This window comes from Sus scrofa, chromosome 8, assembly GCF_000003025.6.
Source record: "Sus scrofa isolate TJ Tabasco breed Duroc chromosome 8, Sscrofa11.1, whole genome shotgun sequence".
Lineage (NCBI taxonomy): Eukaryota > Metazoa > Chordata > Mammalia > Artiodactyla > Suidae > Sus > Sus scrofa.
In genome coordinates, this window is record NC_010450.4 from 77414085 (window position 1) to 77432258 (window position 18174).

The 18174-nt window shown below is 42.5% G+C and overlaps 1 protein-coding gene across 5 annotated transcripts in view; it reads right to left on the reverse strand.

The window, feature by feature from the left end:
- FAM160A1 (family with sequence similarity 160 member A1) overlaps positions 1-18174 on the reverse strand; it is a 299486-nt gene that overhangs the window by 85459 nt on the left and 195853 nt on the right. For all 5 annotated transcript variants that reach the window (XM_021101513.1, XM_021101517.1, XM_021101515.1 and 2 more), the window contains 2 exons: positions 14931-15163; positions 2079-2705 (listed from right to left, as the gene is read on the reverse strand). In XM_021101513.1, coding sequence (XP_020957172.1) covers positions 2079-2705; positions 14931-15035 — 732 coding nt within the window. In that variant the 5' untranslated portion in view covers positions 15036-15163. The remainder of the gene's footprint in view (positions 1-2078; positions 2706-14930; positions 15164-18174) is intronic.

Sequence of the window (18174 nt, forward strand, 5' to 3'; positions counted from 1 at the left end):
AATGGGAGAGTCCCAAGAAAGGAGTGCAGCCCTACCAACATCTTGACTTTAGCCCCATGAGACCTGCTGGCCTACAGTGAGACAATTCTACTCTAATAATTTGTATTGTTCAAAGCCAAAGCTTTCGGTAATGTGTTACAGCAGCAATAGAAAACTAATACAGGAGTTCCTGTCATGGCTCAGCAGAAATAAATCTGACTGGCATCCATGAGGACACAGGTTCGATCCCCGGCCTTGCTCAGTGGGTTAAGGAGCCGGCATTGCCATGAGCTATGGTGTAGGTCACAGTTGCCACTTGGATCCCGAGTTGCTATGGCTGTGGTTAGGGTGGTGGCTACAGCTCTGATTCGACCCTTAGCCTGGGTGTGGCCCTAAAAAACACACACAAAGAAAAGAAAATCAATACAGCAATGTGTTTCAAACATGCTCTGATTCAGGGTGAGAAGTCACATTTTTATCTTAAGATATAGTCTTTAGAAAGAGCTTATAATGGAGTTTATAATCCTGTTGAAGGAGATAAGGAGGGAGATTTAATTTATTGGCACAGAAGGGAATCAGTTCTCTGCTCCCCATCTGACTCTCCACCTTTGCTCAATCTCTTATTCCACTGGTCAGAAGCCAGAAGAGAAGAGACACATGGTGCCCTGAACTTAACAGAAATTCTGTTTTTACATTTTTTTTAATCCATTTGTTTCCCCAGAAATAAATATTCACCAGACCCTAGGTGACCCTGGTTTATTCGTCAAAATAGGCATTTAGTAGGACACAGAAGATCACTGCTTTTGAACCTCAAAGCAAAATACAGTGTGTTACTCACAAGGATTGCTGTTAGCATTTGGGGCAGGTCACTTCTTTACTGTAGGTGACTGTTCCACAAACCACTGGACATTAAATATCCCTGGCCCCTGCATGCTAAATGCCAGCTGACCTCCCTCCCAGGCCACCCCATGTCCCTTGACAACCAAATACACCCCACGCACATTTCTAAATGCCCTCCAAACGCCCTCGCCCTTGGTCAAGAACTACCCACACAGTGTAATTAACAATGAATCTAATCTACTAATGGCAACTTGCCTGGCCTGTTACAATAAAACTCACTGATGGTTTTCCACACTATTCCAGCAGAATCGGAATATTTAAGGCAATATAAAGAAACACAATGAGATGCTTGGTAAAAAGAACAGAAATGGAAACAAACTGGAAATGTTCACTGAGTTGGGAAAATAAAAATCGCTGTTGCCCAACATCTGACAAACCCGAAGAAGATATAAATGTATAAATCTGTCATTTAAATCCCCCTTCCAAAGATGACATTAACACCAAAAAATCATCAGAGCCGTGTGGCATCTTAAGAGTCGCAGATAGCACCCATTACTTTTTAGAACTATGACTGGGCCTGGCTATTTCACACTAAACCAATGATTTAAGAAACTATACAGAGTAGAGTATTTCTTGGTACCTCACACTGTAAATATGTATTTTTTAAAAATAAAATCAGTGCTTTGGATATATAATTATGGTCATTATCTCACTGGGAAACAAATTCATTTGTGAAACCAGCTGTGAGAGGTCTCACCATATGTCATGATTCACTGGCTCAAAGAAAAGCTAAGAATACAGAAAGAGCAGCTTTTACCAACTGCTCAGGATATGCTCTTAGAAAAAAACTGAAACAGTTCCTAACCCAACAGAAGTGAACCAAGAAACTGTAACACACATTTTTTTTGGGGGGGGGTGGCCACACCCATGTCATGCAGACGTTCCTGGGCCAGGGATCAAACCCATGCCACAGCAGTACACAGAGCCACAGCAGTGACAATGCCAGACCCTTAACCTGCTGAGCCACCAGGGAACTCCTACAGTTTCCTCTGTTGGCTTATTTTGAGCTGAGACTGCTCATCCAATTAGCCCCTCAACTTAGATTCCTCTGCTCCCTCCAAAAGATTTCCTCTAAACATCTTTCCATCGAAGGTGCCAAGCACAGCTTGCGGAAAAGAAAGGAATAAAAAAGTATTTATCGGTAGCTCGGGAGAGGAGAAGAGGACTGGGTGGACAAGAACTGAAGGAGAAGGCCTTACTGGACAGAAGTAGGTGTTCTCCACGATATGTTGGGCCACCATGCTGTTCTCGGCAGAGAGAGACATGATGAAGAGCAGAGCATCCCGGGCCTGCTGGCCTACGGTCCCCTCCCGATGGATGAAGGGAATCAGGAGGGAGAAGATGAGGAAGTTGGCAGCCCCTTGGTCCTCACTGGTGTGGAAGAAGAGCTCCAGGATGGACGGGTCTTTGGCAAGAATAGAACAGAGCTGACTGAGCAGGACAACTAGCTTCCCCTCCACGGCAGGGGTGGCCGTTCCCGAGCAAGAGCTCAGCAGCATCATCAGGGGCTTCAGGATGGGCTTGTGGTGCAGCAGAGGCTGGTGTGACTGGGTGACCAGCATCTCGTACATCTTCAGCTGCTCCATTTTAGTCTCATCGGTAAATTCCCGCCTCAGGCTCCAAAGGAAGAGCTTCTCCATGATGTTCTCCGAGACCACAAATTCCAGGATTGGCCCCATGGCAGCATCCTTGGCCTGCTCTTCAATCAGCAAGAAGAGCATGTGTTCTACATAGTTCTGCACAGCACTGGCCTCATCTGAAGGGATGGACCCATACTTTGCCTGGGTGTTCTTCAAGGGGTCATGCTTCTCTAAGATCTTCACAACCTGTAACCAAATCAAACATCTATCATCCATCTGTAGCTTACCATAACTATGAAGACACACCAACACTAACTGTACCACATATTCAAAGAAAAAGCAGGAACCAGGGCCCCCCAGTAAGACAGACATGAGAGCTCTGTGTCTCCCTCTCATGAGACTAAAATGAAGGCGTTAAACCACAGAAAGAAGGCATTTGACATTGTTGGATTACAATAGTTAAAAAATGTTGGCAATCTAAAATCTCAAAGAAAGTAGAATGGTTATGTAAATTAGCCTGCATGCATTTCTGGGTCCATTATTATGAAGACTATTGAGCAAAATTAAAAAAAACTCTAAGGGAACCAGGAATTGACAGAACATTGTAAATCAATAATAAAAAAAATGTAAAAACCTCTAAATGATATGTTAAATAAAAAATAAGTTACTTGTATATAGTTAGACCCATCATTATCAAAACTATGTCAAAAAAAATGCAAGTCAAAGAAAACTGAAAACAATATGGAACAATAGTCATCATTTTTGTGTTCAAAGTGACAAGATCTTAAATTTTCCCTAACTGTCAAGGATATAATAGTGCTTTTAAATTTTAAAATACATTAAATAATTAAGACTACCAGTATTCACATATAAACAGACTCGATTTGGAGATTTCAACAATGGAACACAGCTCCTCAAATGCCCTTGACAGAACAATATCCTTCCCTCCACATGGATCGGTACCCTCTTCAACCAAGCATGCATCATTAGGAAGGATGAAAGGAAACTGACAGACAAGAGATGCCACCTACCAGAATCATATAACATATGTTGAAATTTTTTAAATGGTTTGCAAACTGTGTGTGTGTGTATATATAGGATATTGCAAAGTATATATATATATATATATATATATATATATATATATATATATATGATGGATAAACAACAAGGTCCTACTGTAGAGCACAGGGAACTATATTCAACATTCTGTGATAGACCGTAATGGAAAAGAATATGAAAAAGAATATATGTATAAACTGAGTCACTTTGCTATACAGCAGAAATTATCACAACATTGTAAATCAACTATACATCAATAAAATTTTATTTTCTTTTTTTATTTTTTATTTTATTTATTTTTTTCTACTGTACAGCATGGGGACCAAGTTACACTTACATGTATACATTTTTTTTCCACCCTTTGTTCTATTGCGATATAAGTATCTAGACATAGTTCTCAATGCTACACAGCAGGATTTCATTATAAATCCATTCCAAGAACAATAGTTTGCATCCATTAACCCCAAGCTCCCGATCCCTCCCACTCCCTCCCTCTCCCCCAGGGCAGCCACAGGTCTATTCTCCAGATCCATGACTTTCTTTTCTGCGGAAAGGTTCATTTGTGCTGTATATTAGATTCCAGTTATAAGTGACATCATATGGTATTTGTCTTTGTCTTTCTGACTTATTTCACTCAGTATGAGAGTCTCTAGTTCCATCCATGTTGCTGTAAATGGCAGTATGTCGTTCTTTTTTATGGCTGAGTAGTATTCCATTGTGTATATATACCACATCTTCCTAATCCAATCATCTGTGGATGGACATTTGGATTGTTTCCATGTCCTGGCTATTGTGAACAGTGCTCCAATGAAGATGCAGGTGTATGTGTCTTTTTCAAGGAAACTTTTGTTCGGATATATGCCCAAGAGTGGGATTGTGGGGTCATACGGTAGTTCTATGTATAGATTTCTAAGGTATCTCCAAACTGTTCTCCATAGTGGCTGTACCAGCTTACATTCCCACCAACAGTGCAGGAGGGTTCCCTTTTCTCCACACCCCCTCCAGCACTTGTTATTTGTGGACTTATTAATGATGGCAATTCTGACTGGTGTGAGCTGGTATCTCATGGTATAAAAAAATTTTTTTTAAGTTTTTTTGTTTGGGGAGGGGTGTGTGTGTGTGTGTGTGTGTGGCCTGCAGCATGCGTAAGTTCCCAACCCAAGGACTGAACCTGAGCCCACAGCAGTGATAACACCAGACCCTTAACCTGCTGAAGGAGGAGGGAACTCCAAAAAAAATGAAAGGTCTGAAGTATGCATTTCTTTAAGCCAGAAAAAAAAAAAAATGCTGAGATAATCAATTACAAAATAAATCTCTAAAAGCACAGGGTTTCTGTTTGGGGTGATGAAATTGTTTTGGAAATAGTAGTGTGATGGTTGCATGACATGAATGTGGTTAATGTCATTGAATTATATACCAAAAATGATTAGGAGAGTAAACTTCGTGTGTGTGTGTGTATGTATATTACATACACCATCAACATTTTTAAAAAAATCAATTGACAGTTAAAAAAAAAAAAAAAAACACCCTAGTTAGGTCACATGACAGCCCGGGTGTTTCTCTTACCACCGCTGGTATTCGAGTGCTTTCTACCCCTTCTTCGCCCATCAATACTGAACTTCTGCTCTGGGGCTTGAAAATTGAAACAATTTTGTATCTCAACCTCCGTTTAACTTTATGACTTGGAATTTCTATGATAATATCTGTTCAATTTACTTCCTTTAGAGTGTGTACACATGTTAATTTTTGAACAAACATTTTATCCATGAATTTAACTTGCTCCTTTTTGCCTTTCTGAACTGCACGCTACATGGACTATGGTTAACTTCTGCCCTACCCTCCCAGCCCAGCTCTAAGACATGCCGCTGCATGTTTTGGTATTTAGGTTATAGAATTTTTGCAAGTCACTGCGGAGGCCACAAAAGGACAATGCTACGTCAGCATGCGTGAGCAATGAGGGAACTTTATTTCTCAGGGAAAAGTCTAAGCTTTTCCCCTGGCAGAAGCAGGGTAAAGGAACCTTTAGCGACCTGGCTAGTATATCCTTAGGAATGAATAGATTTCCACAGAATCTGTAATCTTCACCAATTGCCATTATAAAATTTACAGTACTACCAGGAAAAAATACCCAACACTCTTGAGCTGACACTTGCAACAAGGAAGGCCTTGGTGAGCAGCTACCCAGAAGGTGCCCAGTTCAATGACTGCTGGCCCAAGTCTACCCAGCGGCCACCCATCTCCTTCACTGCATGCCAGACTCCAGACTCCCCCTCCCCTTCCCCACCCTCCCCAAGCCTCTAGAACTCCTCAGAGACTTAAGGACCTCACTGGGACCTAACATCCTTTCCCTTTGCTCTGGCCTTGACAACAGCTCAGAGCGCTGGACTGCAGTACCATATTCGTCCAAAAGGGGGCTCCACCTGAGCACAGCTCACTCTCCAACCCCAAAGCCCTAACTTCAAGGTTCCACATTCTGAAGAACAAATTAGCTCTACAGGTTATCAGTTCTATAATCTCAAAGTCCACACGGTGAGTTTACTTATGAGAGCTATCTACACAACTAGGCCTCAGGGTAGAAATGTAATTATACTTCTCATGTGTGCTCAGACTGTTCTAAACTGTCTAAAATTGGGACTGTGCCTTATATACCGATAGCAGCACAGCAAATTAGCTCAATGTTTCTGGAAAACAATCTGGCAATATGTAACAGAAGCTATGAAACTGTTCCTGCCCTTTGACTTGTTAATCTCACTTTGGGGAAAATGCTCCAAGTAAACAACCCAAAAATAATTTGTTTAAAAATGTTCACACCAATGATATTTTCCGTAATGAAAAATAAACATATTACTGACCCACACAGTCAAAAATAAGAGAATTATAATCATATTGTTATATCACCATACTCTAAAGCTATTAAAAATAAACAGTAAGTGAATCGTATTGTTACATGACAATTTATACATGAAATAATTTAAAAACTAAATATATTGACAAATAGACTCATGATGAGAAGTGAGTCTGAAAAGATATAAAGGCAGAGATCCTGTTGTGGCTCAGTGGAAACAAATCTGACTAGCATTCATGAGGACGCAGGTTCTATCCCTGGCCCCGCTCAGTAGGTTAAGGATCTGGCGTTGCCATGAGCTGTCAGGTAGGTCACAGATGCGAGTCAGATCTGGCATAGCTGTAGCTGTGGTATAGGCCATCAGCCATAGATCCTATTCAACTCCTAGCCTGGGAACCTACATATGCCACGAGTGTGGGCCTAAAAGACAAAAAAAAAAAAAAAGAAAAGGAAAGATATAAAGGAGATTTTAAGGTTAATTAGTTCTTCTTTCCTACAAATTGATCTAATCTCATAACACAAGTAAAAATTTTAAAGCAAAGTAATTTTGTACTCATGTCTACAAAAAGGACCAAAACACAGAGTTAAAAAATTCTCAGAAATTCCTAAGCAACCTACATTTTTATATATGCATTTGTATTTATACTATATGCCTGCCTGTAAATATTTATTTCATATCTAAATGTATGTATGTAATATAAAGCAAAGCTATTTACATGATCTCAATTTAACATTTTTCTCATGAATTTTTATTTTATTTTATTTTTTTTTTGTCTTTTTGCCATTTCTTGGGCCACTCCCTCGGCATATGGAGGTTCCCAGGCTAGGGGCCGAATCGGAGCTGTAGCCGCCGGCCTATGCCAGAGCCACAGCAATGCCATATCCAAGCCTCGTCTGCGACCTACACCACAGCTCACCGCAATGCCGGATCCTTAACCCATTGAGCAAGGCCAGGGACCGAACCCACAACCTCATGGTTCCTAGTCAGATTCGTTAACCACTGCGCCACGACGGGAACTCCATATTTTTCTCATGAATTAATCTTCATTTGTATTACTTAGTCCAATGCTCTCCTCTGCAAATTCCTACTTTGGGGTGGAAGGTGTGGTGAAAATCCTAAAAAAGAAAACTAGATCTTTGGACAGACTACAAACTATTTTCCAGCTTTTAAACTGAAGCATCTCTCCTTAGAGCAGCTCCTTTCCACCACCTTCTGGGTTCAAGGGCAAGGAAACATGGGAAAGGGGCTGTAATAACCCACAGAGAGAGAAGCTTTGTTGATCATCTGGAACCAAGCCCTCTGCTCACTCCCAGGCCTGGCCCAGTGTTTTACTGCCTGGAAAACGGGTGTTCCAACCAGGCCTGTGAGTCATGCAATAGCCAAAGAGCAGTAAAGTGCTGATGCTGTTGCCACTTGTCCTTAACGTCCCTCCTTAGGTGCAGGGACCCTCCCAGGCCACCTCCCTTTCCCTTCCAGGCAGACACACCTGTGACCTGCTTCTGCAAATGGGCTCGGCCCACACCCTCCGCCTGGTTCCCACCTGACAGGGCATATATGCCTAAGAAGCTTCTTAGCTAGAGCACAGCAAGACTGAATCTCCAAGACCTTCTGTTCTGAGGCCTCAGGTTAGCTGCCCAGACGGTGTCACAGTTTATTCAGTTTCTGGAGGCTGACTCCTGGTGTGACCTTGACTCTTCCTTACTCTTTCCTTCTGTGTGCGCTTCCCAAACCACTCCCACCACACTCCAATATTCCTCACTGCTGTCCAGTCTCACCTAGTTATCTCCCATGGACCCACGACCACACGCTGCTCACAGTGGCTTCTCCAGGCCTGGCCCACTCCTCTGATTACCCCCATCTTATACTTTCAACCTTGCCTCTGATTCCCCAGCCCCAGCTGCCTCTCCGCTACATACTCTGCATCTCAGGGATTCAGTACAGGGGGAAAAGCACCATTATGGGGGCTGGAGGAATCCAAGTAGGAAGATACACTTTGCAAACATTCACTTAACAAGTTTACTTCATCAGGTTAAATGCCATTTAATCGACTGATCAAACCCTGATCAAGCCCAAGCTCATTAGGTAGGTAAGCCAACTGAGATCGACTCAGAATGGTAAATGTTCTGCGGATCGTAGCTAGGCATCTGTTGATCTACAAACGTTAACATATACAAGCTGGTCTATAGATGTGTGGATGAGGAGCCTGAATCACATATCACAATTCTAAAAAAGAAACAAATACACAATCAATAGTGTGAACAATGGCATACAAATTTTCATCTGCCCCAAATAGCTGAATTTTAACTTCACTTCAAAGTCATCTGACCTTTAAGTATGAGGATTACTGGAGCTCAATAAGATGAACAAATAATGAATCTCTGCAATAAGGAGTATCAGCAGCTCCTATCCTTAGCTCTAATAATGGCCCCCATCAGGCAGTGACAATGGGCCTGAATTTTAAATATTCACAAATTCTAAATAGGAAGCCCAAATGTTTCCTATTTAGAAAGATATGCATGAATCACATAGTCACACTCAAGCTAACAAATGATTATTCTTCATGATAAACACAGTGTTTCTCTGTCAGGAGAATAGCTTTTACTCCATCTTAATGGTATTCTGTGTCCCATAGACATGCATGTATGAACAGATGACTATTTATGCTACTTTGGTTAGAGCCTAGTTATTTCAAGAAAATCACAGGGGAGTTCCCATCGTGGCTCAGCCGGTTAAGAACCTGACATTGTCTCTGTGAGGATGCGGGTTTGATCCCTGACCTCACTCAGTGGGTTAAGGATCCTGCACTGCCAGAATCTTTGGCCTAGTCAAAGATGAGGCTCAGATCTGGTGTTGCCGTGGCTACAGTGTAGGCCTCAACTGCAGCTCTGATTCAAGCCCTGGCCCAAGAACTTCCATGTGTGGCAGGTGCAGCTGTTTTAAAAAAAAAAAAAAAAAAAAAAAAGGAAAAAAAAAAGAAAGTCACAGGAGTACAACCTATACTTCCAAGTCCTTTGGAATGCTAATTTAAAGTGACATTGTGGAAAAAACTAAGTTACTAAGCAATATTTTCCATCACAAAGAAGAAAGATAGGATTTAGTGATCTTAAGCCAAATTCCACTTAATGGACCAAATTAACCACAACCAAAGTAAATTTCCATCCAATCCTTATTCATTATTTAGCAGCTGTGTCTTGCAAGTTAGGGTATTTCTTACATAGCTGCTCCTTGGGAGATCTTTACAGGGTCATTTTTTTTAAGTTTTGGCCACATCCATAGCATGTAGAAGTTCCCAGAGCAGGGATCAAACTTGTGCCACAGCATCAACCTAAGCCACAGAAGCAACAATACTGGATCCTGAACCGACTAGGCCACCAGGGAACTCCCATCATTTCTTTTTATAACAAGAGAGCAGCCTGTAACACATGCATCCTTGCACAAGGAGGTTGGCATCTGCTCTGGTTCTGAACTCCAGAGACGTAACTAAATCTTGAATTAAACAGGATAAAGCAGAAACTATACCCACACTCCATACCTCCTTAGAACCAAGATAATCTAGTAATTGCAGTAATAGAGAAATATGGTAGGCGCTTCCGTTAAAAAAATAAAATAGTAAATGAGCCTTTAAGTTAGGTGTATGTAAATTTTTTGAGTTAATTTTTTTTTAATTTAAGAGTAATGATCTATGTGATAACATCCCAGAGACCACTGTAATTCCAAGCACAGCAAACACAGACGTATCGCGGAGCATAAGCGGGAGAGATGCTGACATTTCAACATGTTCAACCCCTTTAGGGACTAATAGAGGCTATCGGTGGGCGGGCCCTCTCAAGCAGCATAGCTCTTGTTCTGCTTTACTTGCTACTGTGGAGAGCTACTTGAAAAGCTGAGAAGAGAGATGTAAATTTTTAAAATGTTAGCAAACATACCAAGACCTGGAGACAAGCAGGCAAGGTTCTCTAATAGTCTCCGACTTTTCATCCCTCAAAGACTTCAAGTAATTTCTCTCTGTCATTTGGTTGATGACAAGGCACAGACCAAAAGGGTAAAATGAACAGAACAAAATAATGTGTTTCATAGGGAACCAGAAAGCCAATCTCAAAGCCATGTGAAAGTGCTCAGTTTTCTAATGGAGTCAGGCTACTTGGAGCTTCATACAAGTTATCATACTTAGAAGCTGTTGGCTGTTTTTCATTATTGTGGGAAGACATTTAAGTTAATTCATCTAGGTGATTCAGCTTTTTCCCAAACACATCCCCTCCAAGGAGAAAAAGGCTACGAAATCCACTAGCTTTTCATCTGTCACCATTACTCTGAGCTCTGAAATGTTCATAGCTTCTTAAAAAGTTGTAAAGCAGTTATTGTAAATAGCAGTTATTGACAAGGCTGAGGGTGGTAAGTTTGGTGCTGTTAGCACACGGAAATGGGCCCCTGAAATCCAACTGATTCTTTTTCAACCTCTGTTCTCCTGGCTTTAAGACCCATTTAGTACATAGCACTGATTCAATACGTGAAAGGAGAGGGCAGAGAGCAAGGGCCATGAGGCTTCCCAGTAAAAATGTGCCATTAAGAATAACTAGTGTGTGTTGGGGGGGTGGCGGGAATTGGTTCACATGGCCACACAGTCTAATAGTTCATTATCTTTTGGACCAACGCCTCTTACTTTTTGCTCTCTCTTCCATTCAGAAGAAGCAAAGATGCAAAGAAGCAAAGGCAAGAGATAAAAATGACAATCTGCTAGACTATAAACTGTTCTTGTAGACTCCTAGAAAAATCAAACTCCCTCTCTCCCTCTCCCTTCCGCCAGCCTTCTCCCCTCTGTCCCCCTCCCCCTGCCCCCACCTTTCCCCTCCCTTCCTCCCTCCCCCTTCCCACCCCTTCCCCCTCCCCATCCTCCCGTCTCCCTCTCCCTCTTCCAGATAAATGATCATTAAATGCAGGTCTAAAGAGCTTACTGGTAGCAAATTGTTTCACTATTAGTGTACGTTCAAAACTGTTTTCCAAGTCTTCTAGCTCTTCCAAAGTTGTATTTCCTATTTTCTGTCTTTCGGCTGAACAGTTTATTGCACAGTGACAATATGCCTACAATACTCTCGGCAACAAATGGTCTCTGACCATGAGGAGCTTCCAATGACATTGGCAAGAAGACGTATGTGTAATTTTAATGAAAGGTGAAAAGCAGCCGGGGTTGCAGTGAAAGAACACTCACGCTGTTGCTGGAGCACAGAGTGGGGGTATGAAAGAGGGCAGAGAAGGTTTCCTGGAGGGAATGAAGCCCCAGATGGGTCAAGTGGAAGGAGCGGCGTTAACCTGGGGGAGAGACATCCAGGCAGAAAGAAGAGGAAGTACCTAAGGCAGAGGAGCATGCAACAGCCTGACCTGTGCGCTGCCAGGAGAGGGGATGGCAAAGTCACACTCTAGGTCATTTCACCTTTCTGGAGACTAAATGAGGAATGAAAGCGGCCAGGAGACTGTAGGTGGCCAGATGCCACTGAAATGTCCAACTTCGGGAATGCCCAAGGCAGATCTGAGGTTTAGGTCCACTGTTCTGGCTTCTACAGCCCAGGATGGCATCTCAGAAGATAAGAAAGGGCTCAGGCCTGGATTCTGCAGTCTCACTAAGACGAAGGCAACCCTCCTTGCACACCCACTAGAGAACTATCCTGAGGATGTGAGAGCAGGAAACCCAGGGACCACTTGAGAAACTCAAGTGCACGCAAGGTCTCTCCCTGAAGTCATCCCAACCCCTGGAATCACAGACTGCCTTGAGTGATGGTTGTAGAAGCAGCTGTCCCTGACAGACTGCACAGTGTAGGGGGTCAAGTGGCTGTCTTTGATCTGCACTCGAGGTCTGGCATAGACGCTGCTAGTAAACAGTAGGACACAACCTGTCAAATTTGTGTTAACTATGCTGAATTTGCATTGAGCTCTCCTAACAAACAGAACCCTGGACACCACTGACTTTTGTTGCCTTCATTTTCCCTCACTTAACATGTGCAAAAGCATCCTGCTTGCAGCTAACAGGACGCTTCAGTAAACAGACCACGGGCCCACATCTCCTACCAGCCTTATAGGTTTTCTTGGGTGACCTCAGGGGAACCCAGGAGCTACATCACACTAGTCATTGGAGTTTATGGATTTTAGCTCATTTCCTGATCCTCTGCAACTGCTCTTCACCCGCCACCCCAGCCCAAAGAGCCCACAGCACAGCACGAGTGCACGAAACTCCAGAAACAATGAAACGCAGCATTTGTTCCTAGCACCGGAAGGTCTCATCCTTACCTCACACTCAGCCCCCATCCCTGCCTTGCCCTGATGTCCTCAGCCTTTTTTTTTTTTTAACCATTCCAAAAACCAAGGCTGAACATTTGTTCCCGATATCCCTTCTCTAAAATATTCTCTTCCTTTCTGTCATCAGAACCTTCTTTTTCTACAGTCAAGCTAACAAAACCTCACTCCCTCCATTTCACAGCCCAGGTCCACCCATATCAGTCCCATCCCCGGACTTATTTCCCATAATCACTATTATTCATTTTATAATAACATAGCTCACACTGTCATCCAAACTAGCTTCTCCATTCTCTCCAAGCCCAGACCAAGCCTGGTACAGTTCCATGTACACGGTGACACCCACCATGACAGAGCTGAAGGGTAGGTTCAGTGCATCTACGTGTAACAAGCAGTCAGCCCTCCGTCTCTGTGGGTTCCGTGTCTGCAGTTCTGAGTCTACAGATTCAACCAGTCACGGATCGAAAACATTCGGAAAAAACTTCCAGAAAGTTCCAAAAGATTTAACTCGAATTTGCTGCACACTGGCAACTATTTACGTGACATTTACATCATACTTCCAACTACTCACATAGCATTTACGCCGTATCAGGTATCATAAGTAATCCAGATGTGCAGATGTGTGCAGGTTATATGCAAATATTATTTTATATACAGGACTTGAGAATCTGCAGGTTCTGGTACCTGCTCATGTCCTGGAACCCATCCCCATGGATACCAAGGGATGAGACCAAGGGATGAGTGTAATCACACTGACAGCTATGTGGATTTCTTCAACCAGCACTTTTATTCATAAAGGCCCCAGTGTGACCCTCAAGAGCTTTTGCAAATAGAGACTGAGGGCATTTTCGAGATTTATTTAAGAGGAAAAGTTAAGACTAAGGAGGTAAGAAAGTTGGCCAATATTAAAGACACGGCAGAAACAACGACACCAAGAGTGTGCCCACTTTGCAAAAGGAAGTGTTTAATAATCTAACCCCCTTAACCTCTGATAAAGGTAGCCTCACCCTCAAGTCAATATTTTTCTGCACTAAACAGAGCGTGCTAAACACCAGCGCTGGAGTGCAAGGCCAGAAGTCATTACCCTAATTATCTGGAAAACTGAACTGCTTTCTCCCATTTGCTAAAGCAGATGTGCCGTTAATATCCAGAGAAAACCCATTAAAATTATGACAGTAAAAAGTCAGAGAGTGGGAAATGCATAAAAAAAATCTTGGAAGCTTTACGCTGGGGAGAGTGACAAGAAGCCACACAGTGTAAATGACCCAGAAGCAGAATTGATTTTGTTTTTGATCTAAACTGTGTCCTCTATAATTGCTGTGATTTACAGGCTCAGGGCTTTAACCCATGTGCTGTTTCCGGCCACAGGAAGGAACTCTGGGTAGTCATTAAAAAACTGTCACATAAATAGCCACTTACCAGCTCACCTGGGCAGTGTAATGTTGGACAAGCAGTAAAGAATGCCAGTTTTATTTATTTTACTACTTGTCCTCTCCCTGAGGAAAGAGGTGAGCTCATAAATTTCCTGAACATTCCACCCTTAATTATCCGAACAAGCAGATCAGCATCACAGCGAAGTCAAAAATAAAAAGTCAAAAAACTTTCAAAATCATCTTTGTAATGAATTCAGACACTTCCAGGCATCACCTTTCCTTAAATGATACCGGGACCACCAGCTTGAAAAATGGTAGAGCAGAGAGGTCAAATCCGCTGGTCTCAGAGTCACGGGACCAAGAGCTAAGAACTTGACTGGAAACTCACTAGTCGTATAACCTCAAGCAAGTCATTTCACCCCCATAATTTTCCATTCCCTCATCTGTAAAATGAGAAAGCTACAACTAAGTGCCTCACGGGTTTGTGGAGAAGATTAAATAAGGCATTTGAAGTATTCGGAACCGCACTTGGCACATTGTTAATAAATATGTATTTCAGTATTGTTGGGAGTTTAAAGGCTGAATGGAAATTTGCAGGGAGCAGGGAAGGAAAGAAGATGTAATCATGTTCAAGAATATTGCAAAGTAAAGGCCAAATGCTACTTCTTATAAAAAGGACCTGAGGAAAATGCATGTCTCCTAATCGCTTTTGTGAAAACCAAGGTTTTTAACCAGCTACCTATTCAAGGAAAGCAAGAGAGGTGTGCTTCTCTTCCTACCTAAAAGGGTTTCCTCCCTGTGTTTCTGGAAGCCTAGTAACCTGTCACACAGGTAGGGAACCTGTGTGGGCAATAGAGGACTTTAGGGCTCCCTAAACAGCAGAGAAGGTGGAATTCATACATTACCTGAGCCCAGTGGTTTTTAAATACAATCATGCATGTTTCTGGGTCAACCCCCTGCAGGCTCACAGCCTGCTGGAGTTTGCTTTCTGTCGCAACTGATGTCATCATAAGCCTTCATAAGCCAGATGCTTCTAAGTCATATTTGATTTTCACGAAAACTCGGTAAGCAGTCACTAACTTTCAAGCGTCACAGTAGAAATGTAACTTCTTCACGCTTCATTGTCACCTTTCAAAGCCTGGAATGACAATAACAAAAAACACATCCGCATTATGTTCACATTTTAAATAGAATGTTATTAAATTAAAATCGAAGCACTGACATTCTCCATGTCCAATGCTGAACAAAATATCTACAAAATAGACATTTACACTCAATCTAAAGCCTTTCTTCTGGAGTTCCTGCTGTGGTGTGGTGGGTTAAGAATCTGACTGCAGCAGATCAGGTTGCTGCAGAGGCACAGGTTTCATTCCCAGCCTGGTGCAGTGGGTTAAAGCATTGCCACAGCTGCCATGTAGGTCACAGCTGCAGCTCAGATTCAATCTCTGGCCCAGGAACTTCCATGTGCCCCAAGTGCAGGCATTAAAAAAAAAAAAAAAAGATGCTACCAAAACTATATGAATAAATTAAACAATTATTGGGTTTATTCTCTTCACTACCACCAACCACACCCTCCTAGTTTCAAGAAGCAGCAAACTATGATATCAGTGTTGGGGTTTTAAAACACCCAGAAACAGGAAAACCATTAGTTAATAGCAACTGAAATAAATGGCCTGATGTAACTTAGGTGAGTTACAACAGCACCCAGACTCCTGGGTCCAGCAATAGCCAATTTCGTCTTCATCGGTGACTGTCCCAGTGGAATTGAAAGCATTCTCAATCATTTGGTGGCTGAAAACTAAGTTAAGGTTTCTAGCTTTCCCGACAAAGGATCCCCAGTAAGCTTGACAAATCAGAAACGATCCATCAGAAACTAGATACTGCTGACTTGGTAGCACACCTATAGATGAAAAATGAATAGTGGGGATCAAATACGAAGAAAACCTGACTCCTACAGAGCCATCGGGGAGGAGAGACACTGTGGTCACGGAGCACAGAGGGACGGCGACCGGGCGGGAGGTGCTAACTCGGACACAAGCAGAAGAGCCCGGGCTTATCTCATCAGTCTCACCAGCCCCCACAAAAGGACCGGGTACAGTTCAAAATAGGATTTTTTACTGGACACCTAGATAGAGGGTCAGAGAAAAGTAATTACATTATAATTACCAGAGTGCTGGAAAACAGAGACTTGTAGTGTCAAAATATAAAAACCAAAAGAAAAAAAAAAATGAGGTTATTCCCAACTGAGGAACATAAAGAGGATGAAACGGGTCAACGCTTCTCCTACAAACAAGAAAGTGTGTGAAAGGGGGCTTGGGTGATGATCCAGGTGAGATGCATGGTTCAAGTTCTTGGTGGGAAGTGGGGTTAAACACTGGAAAGTGGTTAAAGGAATATTCAAAACAAGTACTTCTGTGGGGGTGGGGTAGAAGACGAACCAGTCTACATTAAAGGATCCTGAAAATAAATTTTACGACTTAAGAATAGAAAACTTGAAGAATGAATCATTCTGAGGAGAAAAACCTTTCTTTTTTCTTTTTTTTCTTTTTTTTTTTGGGGGGGGGTCTTTTTAGGGCCACAGCATATGGGGCTCTAAGGCTAGAGGTCTAATCAGAGCTGTAGCCGCCAGCCTACACCACAGCCACAGCAACTCGGGATCCGAGCTGCGTCTGTGACCTATATACCACAGTTCATGGCAACGCCGGATCCTTAACCCACTGAGCGAGGCCAGGGAGCAAACCTGAACTCCAGAAAAACCTTTCTTAAGGAGAATGTAAGAGGGTTAAGGGATGAGCGAGAGAGGGGCCTGCTGGCAGCCTGCACAAATTGTACACCCAAGGGAATGGGCTATGTTTTATTACGTAAATTACTAAATTCCCCAATGGATGGACCTTAATAACATAAAAAGTGTTGTTTTATTTGCATTTTTTTAAATGATTTTTATTTTTTCCATTATAGCTGGTTTACAGTGTTCCGTCAATTTTCTGCTGTGTAGCAAAGTGACCCAGTCACACATACACATATACATTCTTTTTCTCACATTATTCTCCATCAAGCTCCATCATAAGCGACAAGATATAGTTCCCTATACAGCAGGGTCTCATTGCTTATCTACTCCAAATGCAATAGTTTGCATCTATCAACCCCAGATTCCCAATCCTTCCAACTCCCTCCCCCTCGGCCCCCACAGTCAGTTCTCCAAGTCCATGAGTTTCTTTTTTGTGGAAGTTGTTTTCAATAAGACATCATCTACTGCCAACTAGAGCCCACTGCCACCAAGAGGTGTGTTTCACTGGAGTGGTCAATCTAGGCAGGCAGGGTATGTGTTGCCAGACACACACACACACACACTCCCTAGGATCCCACAGCCATTCTCATCACCTCACTTTGGGTAGCAGGCTGACCTTTACAGACATCTCGGTGTTGTTTTAGGTGATAAGAGATAGAACAAGTTCCTATTCAACGTCCTGTCGTCCTAAACACTCTGTTTCTTTGAAAATGTCAAGGGCTCTTATCCAGGTGGCATAATGATAGTAATGAGGAAAATCAGAGTGTTTGGTTTATTTCGGAGAATGAAAAAAAACAGAAGACTCTGAGATTCCTTCCAGTTCTGGGAATCTCAGATTCCTCTTCTTCTTCTCTCTCTCTCTCTCTCTCTCTCTCTCTTTTTTTTTTTTTTTTTTTTTTTTTTTTTGTCTTTTTTAGGGCTGTACCCACAGTATATGGAGGTTCCTAGGCTAAGGGTCAAATCGGAGCTGGAGCCGCTGGCTGACACCACAGCCATAGCAACTCGGGATCCAAGCCTCATCTGCGACTTATACCACAGCTCTCAGCAACGCCAGATGCCAGATCCTTAACCCACTGAGCGAGGCCAGAGATGGAATTTGCATCCTCATGGATGCTAATCAGATTTGTTTCCACTGAGCCGGGACAGGAACTCCCTCAGATTCTTCTTTGAAGGTATGAAGGGAACTTAAATCATGTCAATTGCTTCCAAATCCAAAATAGAAACAGACTTTCTAAGAGCCTTTAGGTTAGTTCTCAAAGGGACTTCAGGTGCAGTTTTTTCAGATAGTGAGAATGAAGTACAGACAGGATAAAAATCTTAGCCAAGGCCATAAAATTACAAGCTAGTTTTGATGGAAATGG